At 40.7% G+C, this 17,448-nt stretch overlaps 1 protein-coding gene across 1 annotated transcript in view; it reads left to right on the forward strand.

Annotated features, from left to right (window-relative positions):
- Positions 1–17,448, forward strand: part of CTTNBP2 (cortactin binding protein 2) — a 140,600-nt gene that overhangs the window by 71,331 nt on the left and 51,821 nt on the right. The window contains 5 exon segments of the mRNA XM_084896443.1: positions 4,289–5,761; positions 10,698–10,737; positions 12,237–12,440; positions 14,490–14,589; positions 16,901–17,051. Of these exon segments, the coding sequence (XP_084752569.1) occupies positions 4,289–5,761; positions 10,698–10,737; positions 12,237–12,440; positions 14,490–14,589; positions 16,901–17,051 (1,968 nt within the window).

Genomic DNA, 17,448 nt, shown 5'->3' on the forward strand with positions numbered 1-17,448 from the left:
GGTCAGACTCAAGCTCCACACCCTCTCCTCAGCTGCAAGGAAGACTGGGAAAGCTCCCAGACATGGGGGTATTTCACTGCTGTTGGGGAGAACAAGGTGGAGAATTCTCTTTGCCGGAGCAGTTTCAGGTGCTCGACAACCAAAGAAATGACGGTTGAGCCAGAAAAGAATAATCAGGTTGTTTTAATTTCTTTCACATGCTTTGTCTTCCTATTATAGCCAATTGTACTGTACTGCCACTAGCATTCAGTGCTCCCTACTTCATTACATAATGGTTTGTAGCATACAATTTAATTTTAAATTGCTCCCTAGACTTTGATTCAAGGACAGCATGGTAGAGATCCATCTAAAATAACACTTTTAGAAAGAGTATTTAGGGCATTTTGGTAAATGAGTGGTTGTTTTTAGCTCATTCCTGAGTCTTTTATTTATTTATTTTTTGTATGAGTCATTGTTACATTTCAACATGTATTTGACTTCACAGGCACATTGCAGTGAGTGTTAAGAGGGAGCTGGAGACGTGTCTTGTGTTCCCTCTCAAATAGGATATTTCTTTTGCTCTATTTTCAAACTTACTGTCCTTTATAATTCTATTCTCTCAAGTCTGCTATGTAAGCCCGTTCAATGAACTTTTCTTTCTTTGTATTTTTATTTTATTTTTATTGTTTAAAGTTTTTACTTATTTCAGAGAGGAAGGGAGAGTGAGAGAGATACAGAAATATCAATGATGAGAGAGAATCATTGATAGGCTGCCTCCTGCATGCCCCACACTGGGGACCAAACCCTAAACCTTGGGCTTGTGCCCTGACCGGGAATCCAACCGAGACCTCCTGATTCATAGATGGACGCTCAACCACTGAGGCATGCCAGCTAAGTAACATTTTTTTCATTTTATTTATTATGCTTTTTTAGTTCTAGATTTTCATTTGATTTTTAAAAAAAATTTTTTTAGTTTCTAGTCCTATGCCACAATTCCCCTTCTGTTCTATCATTGTGACCATATTTTCTTTGCCAATGGCTGCTTTAGGGTTCTTGTCTGCTAATGCCAATACGGATCATCTTGGACACAGTTTATATTTGAGTACATTTTTTTGACAATGGATCACTTTTAAAAAAAAAATACATTCTTTGCCTGTCTTGTAATTTTTTATTGTATAAGTAGACATTATGGTACAGAGACCCTAGATTCTGTTCATGTATTTTATTTTTTCAGTAAGCCATCAATCTTGTTAGATTCATACTCCATACTCTGTCCTTGCAGTTGGCAATGGCTAAAACATTTGCTGAGTTCTCTCACCCATTCAGCACCCACCTGTCATTCAGTGTGGAGTCTCCCTGATGAATGTGTAATATAAGGATCAGAGGTGCTGGTGGGCTCATTGTGGCATCCCAGGTTCATCCTCTGCCTTCTCAGCACAATATAAGGGGTGCTCTGTGCTTGAGCTCCTGCTGCCAGTACTGCCAGGACAGAGAATTGCCCTCGCTTGAAAAGCTACATCAGGGCAAATCTCATGTAATGCCGTTGACCCCTTTCTATTGGGAAGATATACTCCTCTCATTTCTACTACATTTATTACTCTCCAGAGCCTTCAGATTGTTAGGTTTTATATTATATATTTTTTTCAAAGACTCATAATTATTATCTGCAGGAGAGATAGTCTGATAAAAGTTATTTCACCATTATTAGTAGTGAAACCTTCTCTTGATGTACCTTGTAATTGTTGAATTACAACTGCTGTCTAACTTTTAAAAAAAAAACACATCTATATATTAAATATGGTCAATTCTCTAGATCCAAGTTTATCCATATACACACACATGCACACACACATACGCACGCACACACACACACACATACACACACACCACCATCCATGCTTTCCCTCCTGCCACCACTGCCCCATGCTTTCCCTTCCGCTGCCAGTGCATTCTGCCGTTGGGTCGATTTGCATATTAGACTTTTATTAAATTGGATTATTCCTCTTTGTGCAGATAACTGATCTTTAGAGGCAGAACATACCAAAGTCACATAACTAAGAACTCTGAGATCAGAACATCTATTACATTTTTTAAAATTTTACCTTTATTGTTGAAAGTATTACAAATGCTCCCATTCCAGCCCTTCCTCCCAATGGACTCTGTCTACCCCTCTACCACCCCCTCCACAGGCCTTCCCTGCTATTGTCTGTCTATGGGTTATGCATATCCTATTTAATAAAAGGCTAATATTCAAAATCAGCTGAATTAAGATCTGGAAATAGCATAAATACCAACCACTGGATTAACATGGTATATTCTTCCACTTGTTTGTATCTTCTTAAATCTCTCCTTTTAACGTACTATAGTTTTCTGTATAGGTTTTTACCTCATTGGTTAAGTTTATTCCTAAGTATATTAATTTTTTTTTTTTACAATGGTAAATGGGATTGTTTTTTAGTTTTTCTTTCTAAGAGATCATTATCAGTGTATAAAAATGCCATTGAGTTCTGGGTGTTAATTTTGTATCCTGCTGCACTGCTGAATTCATTTATTAAATCTAGCAGTTTTTGGTGGGTCTTTAGGGTTTTCTATGTACAATATTATGTCATTTCAGAATATGTATGGCCTGCAGGCGAGGGCAGTTGGAGGGAGACCAGGCCTGCAGAGGTGGGTAGTTGGAAGCAACCAGGCCTGCAGGGGACGGCAGTTGGGGGGGCCCAGGCAAGGAAGCTAGGGCAGTTAGGGGCAACCAGGCTAGCAGTGGAGGGCAGTTGGGGTGACTTGGCTGGCAGGGGAGCAGTTAGGCAGCAATCAGGTTGGCAGGGAAGTGGTTAGGGGGTGATCAGGCAGGCAGGCGAGCTGTTGGGAGCCAGTAGTCCTGGATTGTAAGAGGGATGTCCGACTGCCGGTTTAGGTGTGGGGTGGGGCCTAAACTGGCAGTTGGACATCCCTCGAGGGGTCCCAAATTGGAGAGGGTGCAGGCTAGGCTGAGGGACACCAACTCCCCCCCCCCCCCTCCGTGCACAAATTTTATGCACTGGGCCTCTAATTTTAGATATAAGCTGAAAACTGACCTAGTTTCTGCTTTTTTCTACATTGTTTTAAGAATGGGGGGAGGGTACTAATAAAAAATATATTTTAAAATAATTTTCTATATGCCTTCCCTAGCAACCTATTATTAATATTTGACGTATTTAGAAAAGTTAAATGTGACACCATAGCTTTAACTATAAATGTTTTTATGATGTCTAAAATATGCCTGTAAATATAAGGACAGTACTATTGTTCTCCAAATCTTACCTAATCTACTTATAAAGTCACCTACAGATTTCATACAGTAGAATAGTGTGAGTATGAATAAACAGTAGTCTCTAATTATTCTTGGAGAATTATGTGTATTCCTGATCACCTATTTCACTTATTTATAGGACCCATTGCAATGTTACTTAACTTCTTCAAAGCAGGAAATATCCGAAGTAAGTAAATGACATGCCAGTGCCCTCGCTGGGCAGTGAGCCATTCTCTCCCTTCGGTCGCTGCCTGGTGCAGGAGCCCCACAGGAAGGTGTGCATTGGCCTTCTAGGCAGAGAGAACGGCAAAGTCACAGACCCTGAGACAAGACCACGTTTATGAGTGTTCGAGAAACTCAAAGGAAGCCAATAGAGTGGGAGCTAAGTAAGCAAGTGAGGCTGACGTAGGAAATAGGGTTAGGCTTTTGGGTTCACTGACATTGATTATAATTCTAATAAGATATTTATTTAGCTCTTTGTTGTTTTCAAAGAACTTTCATATATAATTTGATGTGATTTCTATAGCAACCCATCACAGAAACCTCGAAGTTAAAAAAAAAAAAAAAATGCTAGCTAATACAATTGGCAAATAGAGGAGCTTAGTATTTATTTACTGGAACTTTTTATTATCCTGTACCTCAAAGATTAGTTAGTAATTTTAAGGCATTAAACCTTAAAAAAAAAAAAAAAGTACCCTTACAGAGCTCTGATTTTACAAAAATAGAATGTATTCTGTGCTGTGAATCGAAGGATGAGATTTCTCTTCTATAGTTAACTTCAGTAGATAAAGAACATTCTCTGTTGGTGTAACTTAGATGTTTTTCATAAAAGTAGTTACATCTATTTTCTCATTTTCATGAGTCTAAAATATTTTTTTCATAGCACAATACACGCTGGAAATGTGGCATTTTAGCTAACCCAAGTCATGTCATTGTAAGGAAAATCTCACAAGAAGCACTTCTCTGGCTAAAAGAATTTTCTGCGCATTAACAGAGCTGCCCTGTGATTGTCTTTTTCAGCTGGAGATGGAAAAGCTTCAGCTGCAGGCCCTTGAGCAAGAGCACAAGAGCCTGGCCTCCCGCCTGGAGGAAGAGCGCGGCAAGAACAAGCACGTGGTCCTGATGCTGGTCAAGGAGTGCAAGCAGCTCTCGGGCAAAGTCATCGAGGAGGCCCAGAAGCTAGAAGAGGTCACGGCCCGGCTGGACGAGGAGAAGAAGAAGACCGGCGCGCTGGAAGAGGAGCTCTCCGCCGAGAAACGGAGAAGCACAGAAATGGAAGCCCAGATGGAGAAGCAGCTCTCCGAGTTCGACACGGAGCGGGAGCAGCTGCGTGCCAAGCTGCACCGAGAAGAAGCACACACCGCTGACCTCAAAGAGGAGATAGACAAGATGAAGAAGATGATTGAGCAGCTGAAAAGGGGAACTGACAGCAAACCGAGCCTCTCTCTCCCCCGGAAGGCGAAAGATAGGCATTGGGCCTCTGTATCTGTGGGAACAGAGGGACCTGTGACACGCTCCGTTGCCTGCCAGACAGACCTGCCGATGGAAGGCGCTGACCACGCCAAGAAGTTGTCGCTGGCTGTGCCTGGAAAGCCTCCCACGGGGAGCCCCCGCGTTTCTGCCAACGCCAAAGGGAGCGTGTGCGGCAGTGCCACCTCGGGCAGACCGGGTGTGGACAGGCAGGCTTCCCAAGGTGACTTGATGGTCTCCGCTCTGCCCACTGTCTCATCTCTGAGTGCAAATAGAATTGAGGAGAATGGGCCCAGCACTGGTTCCACTCCAGATGTAACAAGCAGCACACCCCCGCTTCCCAGTAACGCTGCCCCTCCCACCCCGCAGACCCCAGGCGCCGCTCCCCAGAGCTGTTCGCAAGCTCCGGGTCTGCACTCCCCGTGTGCCAACGCGGCCCTGCACCCGAGCCTGAACCCACGCGTCCAGGCAGCCAGATTTAGGTTCCAGGGCAACGCCAACGACCCGGACCAAAATGGCAACACTACCCAGAGCCCTCCGTCGAGAGATGTCTCTCCTACGAGTCGTGAAAACCTCGTGGCCAAGCAGCTGGCTCGGAACACTGTGACACAGGCTCTGTCAAGGTTTACAGGCCCTCCGGCGGGAGCGCCCCCCAGGCCCGGAGCGCCCCCGGGCGGGGATGTGGGCACCCACCCTCCCGTGGGTCGGACCGGCTTAAAGACCCCCGGGGCAGCCCGAGTGGACAGAGGAAACCCTCCCCCTATCCCTCCGAAAAAGCCAGGGCTCTCCCAGGCTCCTTCCCCATCCCACCCCCAACTCAAGGTTGTCATGGATGGCAGCAGGGCCTCCGGTGGTGCCGGGGCCAAAGCGGACACCAAAACTGTGGCTTCGCCTCCTTCCAGTTTGCCGCAAGGGAGCAGGGTCCTACACGAGGAGGCTCTCCTGAAGTCCTCCTCTCCCCAGCTGCCACCCAAACCGTCCATAGATTTAACTGTGGCTCCGACAGCTCTGGCCACGTCTCAGGTGGGTGCGCGGCCTGCGGAACCCCCGGGACTGAGCCAGCCTGCATGTGCAGAGCATCCCCTGTCATCCCCACCGCCACTGCCTTTTGCTCCCCCATCAGCCCTGTTAGTGCCTCATCCCGTAGAGCAGGGGCCCCAGACAGCCTCCTGGTAACAGCATCGGGTAAAGGGATTGGCATGTTACACCCTTTTTAAGAATGTGGCCTGCCCTCTTACTTGCCTCAGTTTCTTTCACATTGCCATGGAACTTTTTTTTAATATGATATATTTTTTTTAATATATATTTCTTTCCTCTTTTTTTTTTTAAAATGACTCCAGGGTATGGTGATTCATCTTGCGGTGTTGTTATGATAAGTACTTTCTTTTTTTTTCCTTTTTTCTTTCTCTCTCTCCTTTTTTTCTTAGTAACCTGAAAGTAGTGGTTTGGAGCAGAAGGATACCATACATTTAGAGAGATGAAAGCATTTCCTTGGGAAGAAAGACTGTCCCTTCTTATTAAGTTGGTCTCACAGACTTTAAGATCAGTGGGTCATCACCAGGCAGGGTGCCGCTTCTGGGATGACATACACGCAGTCCCTTCAAGTAGTTATTAGCACTACTGTCCAACTTGGATTATCACATTGATTAGATTTCTCTGTGACTGATATGTTCTAAATTTTAACATAAGCTTGGATTTAACTGTTTTTGACCTCAGAAACTGAGTGTGTATGTGTTTCAGCCTCTGAATTAAGAGTAGTTTGTTTCTAACGTCATGGACTCTTATTCAGAGCTATCTCCTGCCAACACGTGAGCACAGGTGGTCAGCATGAGACCTGTGTTAGGGAAGGTGTCCGCTGCAGACATGCGCTATGAAGTCATAGAATATGGGACTCTTGAACAAAGAGGTCGATAAAGATCTGGATTTTTTTTCCCCTTTTGTTTTATAGTTCCAGAGGAAGCACTGTGTTTTTACTGACATGGAGTGAATTCGTTTTAAATGAGCATCTGAGATACTGTTATGCTTCACAGTTTGGTTGAAACTTCGGAGAAGTCTTGTCTATCTCAGGATCTTAATGGTTAGCAGAGATTGTGTGTTCTAATGAGAGGAAACTTCGAGAGCTAAAGGAAGATTTGAGTGGTGTTTTATTTAAAATTCAGGGAGAAGAGTGGAAATAAGAAAAGCAGGTCATTTGTAATCATCAGGGAATGAACAGTACATCACTATCTATGCAATTACAAACTGTCTTTTTGAAATTAAGTTTCTTCAGAATTATGTTTGGGGGCAAAATTGGAAGCAGCAGGGACTTGGATATCAGTCAGGTTTGTGTTAGAATCTGGGCTTTGCCATTTACAGTTGTATGTTTGGGGTGCGTTTTCTTGAACTGAGCAAGTTTTCTTAATGGAACTTATGCTGCTATGTGGGAGGGTGGCTATTAGGAGGATTTAACATAACGTGTGAGGAGCACAGTACAGAGCTTAGAGCAGCATGAGTGATGAAAAAATAGAGATGCTGTTACTGCTTCGGTGATATCATTGCTAAAAGCATTTTTGAAAATTTTTTTTAGACTTAAGTATTACTTTGTGATGTCTTTATGGCATATATATTTAGATATATATTTTATCCAAAATGGTATTAGAGCTGGGTAGGATGTTGGCTGTTTCTCACAAGTTAAACTCGCCCTCAGAGGAGGAACTCTTGCTGCCATTCAGGAGAATCAGAGAACGTGCTGCATGATTGTAAGGTAGTCACAAAACAGAAGTTCTAAAAACATTCAGACAGTGGAGTGTTACTGACATAAATGCACAGACTGTGAGACAGAAAACACTTCCAGGAGATATAAAGTTTGTCAGGTGGTTTTTGTGTTTGTTTTTTTAAATACAAAGCTATCTTTGTACCTTGATACTTTCTTTGCCTGTACCTTTTTTGTCATGGCTGTGTTTCAGGGTTCAGCTGCAAAAGGCCTTTGGTCTCGGTATTTAAGCTTTAAAGCCAGGGTCCGCGGTGGAGGATTATAAGTTAACCTCTAAAGACAGAATTCCTAGCCCATGATACAGGACTGGGCAAAAGTAGGTTTACACTTGTGAGTATGCAAAATAGGGTTTATTCTTGTATTATCATTTATTGATTATTGCATTTCCATGAAAATAACTTCAGAACTACTCTTACCCAACCCTGTATATTCACCAGAATGACCCGCATAAGATACAATGGAATTTTAGATTAGATAAAGGATCCATCTAAGCCGAGACCGGTTTGGCTCAATGGATAGAGCATCGGCTTGGGGACTGAAGGGTCCCGGGTTCGATTCCGGTCAAGGGTATGTACCTTGGTTGCAGGCATATCCCCAGTAGGGGGTGTGCAAGAGGCAGCTGATCGATGACTCTCTCTCATCGATGTTTCTAACTCTCTATCTCTCTCCCTTCCTCTCTGTACAAAATCAATAAAAATATATTTAAAAAAAAAAAAAAAAAAAAGGATCCATCTAAAAAATGCCCAGGGCTTGTGTCTAGAGACTTAGAGAATAAATACTGGAACTAAAGAAATAGCAGCCACTGAAAATGCATGAAAATGGTTCCCTTAAATTCTGTTTTCTGATTCTGTAATTTGCCCAAAATATTTTCAGAACTGCAGTTTTACCTTTGGTTGGATCATAGGTTTCTATTTCCTTTGATTAGAAGATGTGGTTTATGAGTCGAAATGGAGGCTGTGGAGGTAGTCATTCAGCCAGTTTTTACTGATCCTGCAGTATGTTCAGGGAATGGAAAAGTTAATGTTACGCAGTGGGGGGTGCATAGCTGCCCCATGGGTGTGGCATTTTCCAATTAGATGGCCCCTATTTTTGCCACCCTGCTCATTGCAACTGGGAAGCACCAGAGCACCCTCCATCCTGCTTCTTAACCCATCAGTGCCTGGTGAGGTCCTGCCTCTGCAGACAGAAGCTCATCGGAGGGTATGGATCTCCTAAGCAGCCACCAAGGCACTGTGGTTGGCGAGGGCAGGGCCTGGGACAGCATGGCAGATGTGGGCTCATTTCAGGGGTGACAGGACACTGAGTGTAAGAAGGCAGGGCTAGTCCCTTTCTGCGTATCGCCTTAAAGAGCATGTTTACTCGGAACCATTCGTTTTTCCATCTAAAAATGAAAGCATGAACCAAAAAGTAATAGTAGTTCCAAAGAGATTTGTTAAAGTTGCCTGTTAAACTTTCAACCAACAGTTCACTACCACTCCCTTCGTGGAGAAGCACTTGATCCCATGATCTTTCAAATAAAAAATTCTGTGTTTCTGGGTTGGCTTAAATCCGTGAGAAAGAATTCTGATTAATAAAGCACTGAGGAGAGTAGAGTGACAAAAGATACCACTTCAATGAATATATTATAAATTACTCTAACCCTATCAGCAGTTTCTATGGTCACATGCTAAATTTTTAAATAATATTTTTAAGCTATAAGGAAATTAGTTTTTCTTGTTCCTCATGAACTTTTCAGGTAAACACATTTAATTGTCAGATGAATAGAAGTCTATACCAGAAATCACCCCAGGCAGCTGAGTTTCCATACCCTTGGAAATATTTTTTTTTTTTAATTTTGATACATTTTATTTAATTTGGCTCAGTTTGTTTTTTATTTGAGCATACATTTTAAAAGTTATTCCCTGGCTACGAATGGCTTATAGGCTACATCAGAAAACTAGATTGATCTGAGCTATGGCATTAACCTTCTCCACACCCTGAAGCTGATGCCCGGAGCTGGTCTCCAGTCTTCCTTCTGCATGGCACCTGTTGTCTGCCCCTTGTCACGGCATGTCTGTCAGATGCTCACCTCACTGATGTGTGCACATGGCACTGCGGAGCTGAATGACCTCTAACATCGTTACAGTAACTGTATGACCGCAGATCTGTTCTGTCATTGCTTCAGCATCACTTAAAAAGTCAAGTAACTTGTCATTTTTATCATTGTTGGGAATCTCAAATGAGGAATAAATGATCATGGTAAGGTTTTATTTTTCCTATGCTTATAGAAGGACTTATTACAATAACTTAAGTTTGTCTGTGCTAGAGAAAATTGGAAATGATAGTGCAGACAAAAGATTTATTTAAACTTTAACAATACTTGGTATTTATAGAGCATTTTTCTTTGTAAATCTTTTTAAATGTACTGCAAACCTCTAACAAAATAAGGAAATTAATGTATATTTTCCTGCAGATTTGTGTAACAGAGATAGAACTATAAGACTCTTCAATAGTCTAAAAGTTGAAAACAATTTTGAATAAAATATTTTATCTTATGGATAGCTTTTTATTAAAAACAGAGTTTCCCAGGAAATTATATCCATAGTTGAATATTTCTATATAAAGAAGTTAAAATATAATTATATTAAAATTGTTCCCCAAGGCTAGAATTGTATGGAAAAAATGAAAACAAATCCCCAAAGAATAACAAATCATTTATTAGATACCTGTTGATATTCTTAAAGGGATACCAATAACCACCAAGAATCCTTGGATGAGTTAGAGGGAAATACAGAGAGGAAAGGAAGAGGGGAGGAGAGAGAGAGAGAAAAAGAGAAGGAAGGAAGGAAGGAAGAGAGGGAGGGAGGGAGGGAGGGAGGAACGAAGGAAGGAAGGAAGGGATGAATGAAGGAAGGAAGGAAGGGATGAAGGAAGGAAGGAAGGGATGGAGGGAGGGAGGGAAGGAGGGAGGGAGGGAGGGAGAGAGGGGAAGGAAGGGAGGAAAGGAGGGAAAGAGGGCTGAGGGAGGGAGGAAGAGTATGCGCCACATTCCCTCCTGTTCCATGGAGGGCCACAGCACAGTGCTTTCCTATTGCTTTTGTGTTTGCTTTGCAGTCAAGGTTTCATACCTTGGTGTCTACAGTTTTTGTTTGTCATCCATTTCTGATAAGTACTGATTTAATTTTTGTGGGCTTGTTTGTTGTTGTTGTTTTTTGGTTTGTTTTTAAGAAAATACACAAGGTAAAATGTACCAGAGAAGAGCCTTCTTGTAAGTATGAAGTAAAAATATTTTTTGTAAGAAGAGAAAATGAGTATCAATGGGAAAATATCACAAAGTTTAGATAAATATTTAATTTCATGACCATATGAATTCTATATGTCACTGCAGTCTAATAGGGTAACAGCTATACATTATTTATGGAACCAAATAAATTATGAAGATATAATGCTCAGCTTTTAATTAGCAGTTCTAGTTTATTACAAAGAATTTTTCTAAATATTGAGAAATTCTTTGATATGTAGTTTTAATATTTATTAAAATAATGTAAGGCCAGTAATTAAGATTCAATTATAAGGACTGAATATTACATACATAATAATGTAATGCCCATATACCTAAAATGGTATCCTGATGCCAGTGTGTAAAGAATAGAAAAGCTTCATCTGTTGTATGTTGCGACAAGGAATGTTACCGGATTTCTGTAGGAACGCTGCCCTGAGGAGTGTGCACATGTGCCTTTATATGCAACCACCATTGCTTAGAGGTGTTTGAGGCTCCATAAGGAAGAAGATAAAAATGATGTGTTTTGAAACTTAATTGCATTTAAGCCAAAAATACACGAAATACCTACATGTCACATTAAATAAACATTTTTACTTTACTGTTTTTACAGCTTTTTGATCAAGGAAGAATTCAGAAAATTTTCCATGCTATATGCAGCCGACTTCACACACTTAACAGATTCTCTTCTAAAGCTGCTAAATACTGATGAAAAATATCTAACTGTGATAACTTTTTGTTAAATCTTATATGTACAGTGTCCTGTCTTGTTGGCTGCTTAAAATTTTCTGGAACACATGCTATAAAGATGGCCAGATGATATAGCTTTCAAAATTATTTGTAGTGGTTTACTTTAGATCCAATCATATATGTAATGCTTCTATTAGCTATTGATAACGAATAGTAGTTGATCCCCATTATTTTTATTAAATAAGGGAATTCAAGGAGTATAAGTAGATTCCTTGACAGTATTTGGTCCATCTCAATGGTTTTTGTAAAATTAAATACCTTGGAAACATTATCGAGAAAGGAGAATTTATATTTCTTACAACTATTTCTATCTTACACCTGAAGATACCAGTTAATTTTTTTAGATTGATATTGAAAATGAGAAAATTTGAATGTAATTTTAAAAAGCAAGTTGTTTTGAAACCTTGAAGATGAATTTGAACTTTTAAAATGAGACAGCCATCCTAGTTTCCTAAAACCAATCCCCACTTTAACCCTTATCTGTGCAAGACTGATGTCTAAAAGTAATTTGTGACCATGCATGTTAACCTAATTAGCAAACATAAAATTGAAATGACAGTACAGATTTGTGCTAGATAAATATTAACAGACTGATCATGTTAGAAACCACATAATCCTCCAGGAATACATGTTCCTGTGTGTGTGTGTGTGTGTGTGTGTGTGACCCAGGAAGGAGTGGGTAAGTCTGTCACTGGTCCTCGCTCCTGTTCTCTAACCAGACTCACTTCAACCCACAGGCTGGTCACCCTCCCTAACCCCTTTGCTAACGAGTGGTGGTCCTGCCCCCCTGGCTGGCAGGCCCACCCTTCTTCAGCAAGTTGCCGCCCAGGGAAATGCCACTTTATTACCAATGCTGCTTAATGAAGAAGGACTGGACACTAATTACTCCTGTGAAGATGGCCATTCTGCCTTGTATTCTGCTGCTAAGAATGGACAAACAGGTAAAGATGGCGACACTGTCCCCTCACTGTACTGCCCACTTGCCAAAGGATAGAGCATCAGAGCCCTCGGAACCACTGTCAGGAGCAAAAGGTTACTTTGGTTTCTGTTTTCCCTTACATGTAGTGGATAGTTTTTTGTTGTTGTTTTTTAATATATTGATTTTTTTACAGAGAGGAATGGAGAGGGATAGAGAGTTAGAAACATCGATGAGAGAGAAACATCTATCAGCTGACTCCTGCACACCCCCCACAGGGGATGTGCCCGCAACCAAGGTTCATGCCATTGACCAGAATTGAACGTGGGACCTTTCAGTCTGCAGGCTGACACTATCCACTGAGCCAAACCGGGTTTAGCAAATATATTTTATTGATTTTTTACAGAGAGGTAGGGAGAAGGATAGAGAGTTAGAAACATCGATGAGAGAAACATCAATCAGCTGCCTCCTGCACCCCCCCCCCCCCCCCCCCCGCCACACACACACACACACACACACTGGGGATGTGCCCACAACCAAGGTACAAGCCCTTGACCGGAATCGAACCTGGGACCTTTCAGTCCACAGGCCAACGCTCTATCCACTGAGCCAAACTGGTTAGGGCTTGGATAGTTTTTTTTTTAATATGATTTAAAGATTTTGTAAACATTTGTAAAGATCCATATTGTGCAGTTCTATGATATAAAGTGTTGGGCAGCTAGCAAAAAAAAAAAAAAGTAATCGTTTTATATACAACAGAATGTGTTGTGTAGATAGGAAATTTAGGTCAGTTACTGTTCAGCACATTTTAGAATAAAGCACTCCCATCTGTGATCATGTTGGTGAGGACAAAATAACCCTAATTTGTCTGTTAGAAAGACTTGATGTGTGTGAAAGTCAGAGAAGGAAAGTGTTAGTAGTTGGGAAAGATCAAGGGTCAGAAATTGTTCTGAAGTTGAAATAATCTAATTATTTGGACTTTTTTAAAAAGCTAAGAAATTGTACAACCATAAATGGCATATTGATGAAATGTAGGAATTTTGTTCCTTAACATGCAAATCCTACATGCAAATATACTAACACACAAGGTAGTGAAGGACAAGGTGATTTCACTGCACCTGCACGTGCGAAGCAGACAGCGTTGCTGTGGAAGCCGCATGGCTGTGGCGTCATTCAGATCTCGCAGCTTAGCTTTACTGTGCTCAGGTGGATGAAATGGAAGATTCTAGTGAGCTAATAAAGGTGCTCATTTTTTTTAAATGTCTTTATTGATTACAGTGTTACATATGTGTCTTTATTCCCCCATTATCTTCCCCTAACCCCCCCCCTCCGTGTGTCTGCTCATATCCCCACCCCACCCCCACCCCCCACCCACCGTGTGTCCATTGGTTAGGCTTATATGCATCCATACAAGTTCTTTGGTTGATCTCTCCCCCTTACCCTCACCCTCCCTGCCTTCCTTCCAAGGTGTAATGGTCTGATCGATACTACTTTTAAAGTACTTTCGAATTCTTTTTTTACTTCAAAAGCACTATGGGAATTTTTTTAGTATAGAGAAATCGGGTAAATCACAAGAGGAACACGAGGTCCGTGTGCTATTTATTACTGAGTCAGGTGGCCGTGGTTTCACCTGTATCCTCATTGATGGAGTGAAGTGTAGGATGACTACTACACGAAAGCATTTTAAAGATTAAAACATAAAGTAAGAATTTAACTAAATATAAAGAATGGAATTTCAATTTGGTAAATGGATTTTGTTCTCTAGCCAATAACATTCTCTGGAATAGTCTGGTAAGAAAATCTGGTAAAGTGTTTTCTGGCGCACGCCAGACAGTTCTCTCACTCCTCAGCAACTCTTCCCGAAGCACCGGCAGGAAATGAAAGCCACATCTCGGTGAGCCCGGGGTGTGACAGTCTCAGGGAGAGAGGCTGCTGTCCCCAGAAGCAGTCTGTGGAGGGGAACTGTGCATGGGAAAGGTCCTTTGGATTTAATAAATGTCCACAGCTTTTATAGAATTTGGCTCACCAGCGCTCTACATGGGGGATTGAAGTGGCTTTCTTTTAAAACCCACAGATTATGAGAGATTGCTGCTGAATGCAGAAGCCCAAGTCAATGCTGCTGATAGAAACGGCTTCACACCCTTGTGTACTGCAGCTGCTCAGGGACATTTCAAGTAAGAGATGCTCTTAATTTATTTTACTATGAAAAGAGATTCTTCATATTTTGCTTACATGTCTTAGTTCTGGCTGAAGGTGCAAACTAGTGCTTAAAAACGATTGGCAAATAAACTTACTAAATATTTTTGAAGATTTAAACATAAAGTAGGATCCTAAGTTTGCTCTTCTTAATAATTGGTAAAGAGTTGTATAGGAGGGGAATGAAGGAGAAATATATTGTGTCCAAACCTCACTTGATTCTGAAGAAGATAATCTTTTGATCACATATCAACAATAAAACGAACTGCTAGACTTCGTTCTTCACTATTTTCCACCACCCCAACACAAAGAAGCTTTTTTTACTTAAGATCGCATTAAAAGTAAAACATAGGACAGTATTATTTGTAACAGTCTTAGCTTTCTAGTAGCAATTTATTCATTATTAAATCTCAATTATTTACCTGATCATTTAAAAAAAAAAAAAAGGCAGAAACTTTACATGTTGAAAGTAATGAGAGCACAAAACCAAAAGAGCCTATCAGTTAAGATGTACATAACTTCATCAGTTTTATTAGATTATTAGCTTATAAAGGCAGTTGGACATAGTAATGATTTTAAAAATTGAGTCATGATACTAAAATAGAATATAGCTAAGTTTTTTCTCTGTGCTGAAAGGTAGTGGATAATTACAAGCTATTTTCAACTTTTCAACTTTTTACATAACTATCCTGATAGAAATGTTCTTTAACAAATTTCAGAATTCTTGAAGTAGAGGTATTAAGGTTTACACTAATGTTATCCATTATAAATGGAAACTTTTCAAAATACATCCTTGCAGTATACAATTTTCATTTTTTCTGCATGTCATCACCCTGAGTTCTTATTGAGGACCATGGGTCTTGCTTGTATTTTTGCATGTCTCGAGTACTCCAAGAGGGATTTCTTCTGGGCTGTACTTTACCTTTACCATCACAGGTAATCTGTAGGGCTGCTCCCTTGGATGGTATAACAGTCATGGGAACAGAGGCATGGATAGCTTTACAAAAAGGAAGAATGCTGGGGTTGATTCATTAAAATGTGTATGAGATACACACACATATTAGTTTGTAAGTTATTTTTCAAATATGTATAAATAAACCAAACCTTTTCAAGGAAAGCCAAGATACATGGAACAGATGGCTATCGGGGGTGGGGTGAGAGAAGATGAAGGGATTAAGCAAAAACACCCACCGTAGATATAAAACAGACACAGACAACAGTATAGCGATGGCCAGGGAGAAAGGCAGGTGGGGAGGCGGAAGTGGGCTAAGTGGGCTAAGGGGGAACAAAGGGGACAGAAAAGACTTGACTTTGGGCGATGAGCACATGATGATGTGTGCAGATGATGTTTTGTTGAGGTGTACACTTGAAACCTGTACTTGCTAAAATTTATTATTGAAAGTATTACAGATCCAGTGTCACCCCAATAAACTCAATTTTAAGTAAAAAAGAAAAGCTTGCATCTGAAGTAAAAACAAATTAAGATGATGTGAATTGCTTCCTAATCTGACTATGATTTATTTAGTCCTCTCTTCTAAGTTTATTTTCGTCTAATTTTATAAACTCAAGCTTTCGGTGCTTAGCTAGTTAGTAAGAGCCACTGTGTCTTGAATTTGCCTCATTTCTGTCCATCTTGATTTTCAGGGCAGCGAATTTCTGCTTAGCTGTGTCTTCCTCATTGCAAACTAGCACCCCTCCGGGAGACCGGAAGCCTCCAGTCCTTTCCCCCAGGCAACCATTCTCCCTGCAGCCCTGCTGCCCTGCTGCTTTTTATAGGGGAGGCGCCCAGTGCCCTGCTGTCTGCGCTATTTTTACAATTTTCTCCAGTGAAAACTCCCAGAGTGACTCAGCAGCCTTACTTTTTGTCAAGGTTCAAACTATTTTGAACCACAAATAATATATATGTCAAGCGCAGTTAAATCATTCATTCCAGTAAGTGAAACTATTCCAAGGACTCCACTTTTACAAGTTGGTTACAGAGAAGTGTCATAACCCAAGCTTCAGCACTTGACCAAGGTTGCTGTTTTAAATTTTCAGGAGATTGATTAAGTTTGTGATTAAAATATATCTTCTAGCCTTGTAAAAACAAAACAAACAAAAACAAAACAAAACAAAAAACTGTACCCTGTATAATGAGATCCACAATAATTTATGACATATATTTATGTATTATATACATATAGATGCAGAATGACTTTAGCATTATTATCTATATTCAGTATCTCGGTCAGGTGGCATTTCAGGTATCAAACCGAGTTCCTGTGTAATTAATCACAATCTTGTGTGTAGGTGTGTAGAATTACTAATTGCATCTGATGCTAACATTAATCATGCTGCTGATGGAGGACAGACCCCTCTATACCTGGCCTATGAAAATGGAAATAAAGAATGCATTAAACTCTTGTTGGAAGCTAGAACTGACCGAAGTGTAAAAACCAGAGTGAGTACCAGTCTTGTTTTATTGTTGTGTTTTGTTTGTTTGTTTGTTTGTTTTGGAGGGTTATAATTTGTCTACAAATTCCACAGCTAGAAAAATACGTTAAAATGGAAGTTGCTTTGCTTTGTTTCGCTTTTCAGATACTGGATAAGGACAGTGTCTGTTCTCAGAGTCTCTGAAAGCCTTGTCTAACCAGACCTTTATCCCTGAACCTCCGTTTATTCATCTTTAAAACAGGAAAATAAATACCTAGGTCCTGACTTTTTTTCTGAATTAGGGGAGATAGATAATGAAGGTATAAGTTTTCATTTATTTAACAAACATTTCCTGAGTACCAGCTGTCCTAGGGACTAGAGAGACAGCAGCAGCCAAAACAGCCCCTGCCTTCATCCATGTTATA

This window comes from Pipistrellus hanaki (assembly GCF_964339955.1).
Source record: "Pipistrellus hanaki genome assembly, chromosome: 10".
NCBI classification, from domain to species: domain Eukaryota; kingdom Metazoa; phylum Chordata; class Mammalia; order Chiroptera; family Vespertilionidae; genus Pipistrellus; species Pipistrellus hanaki.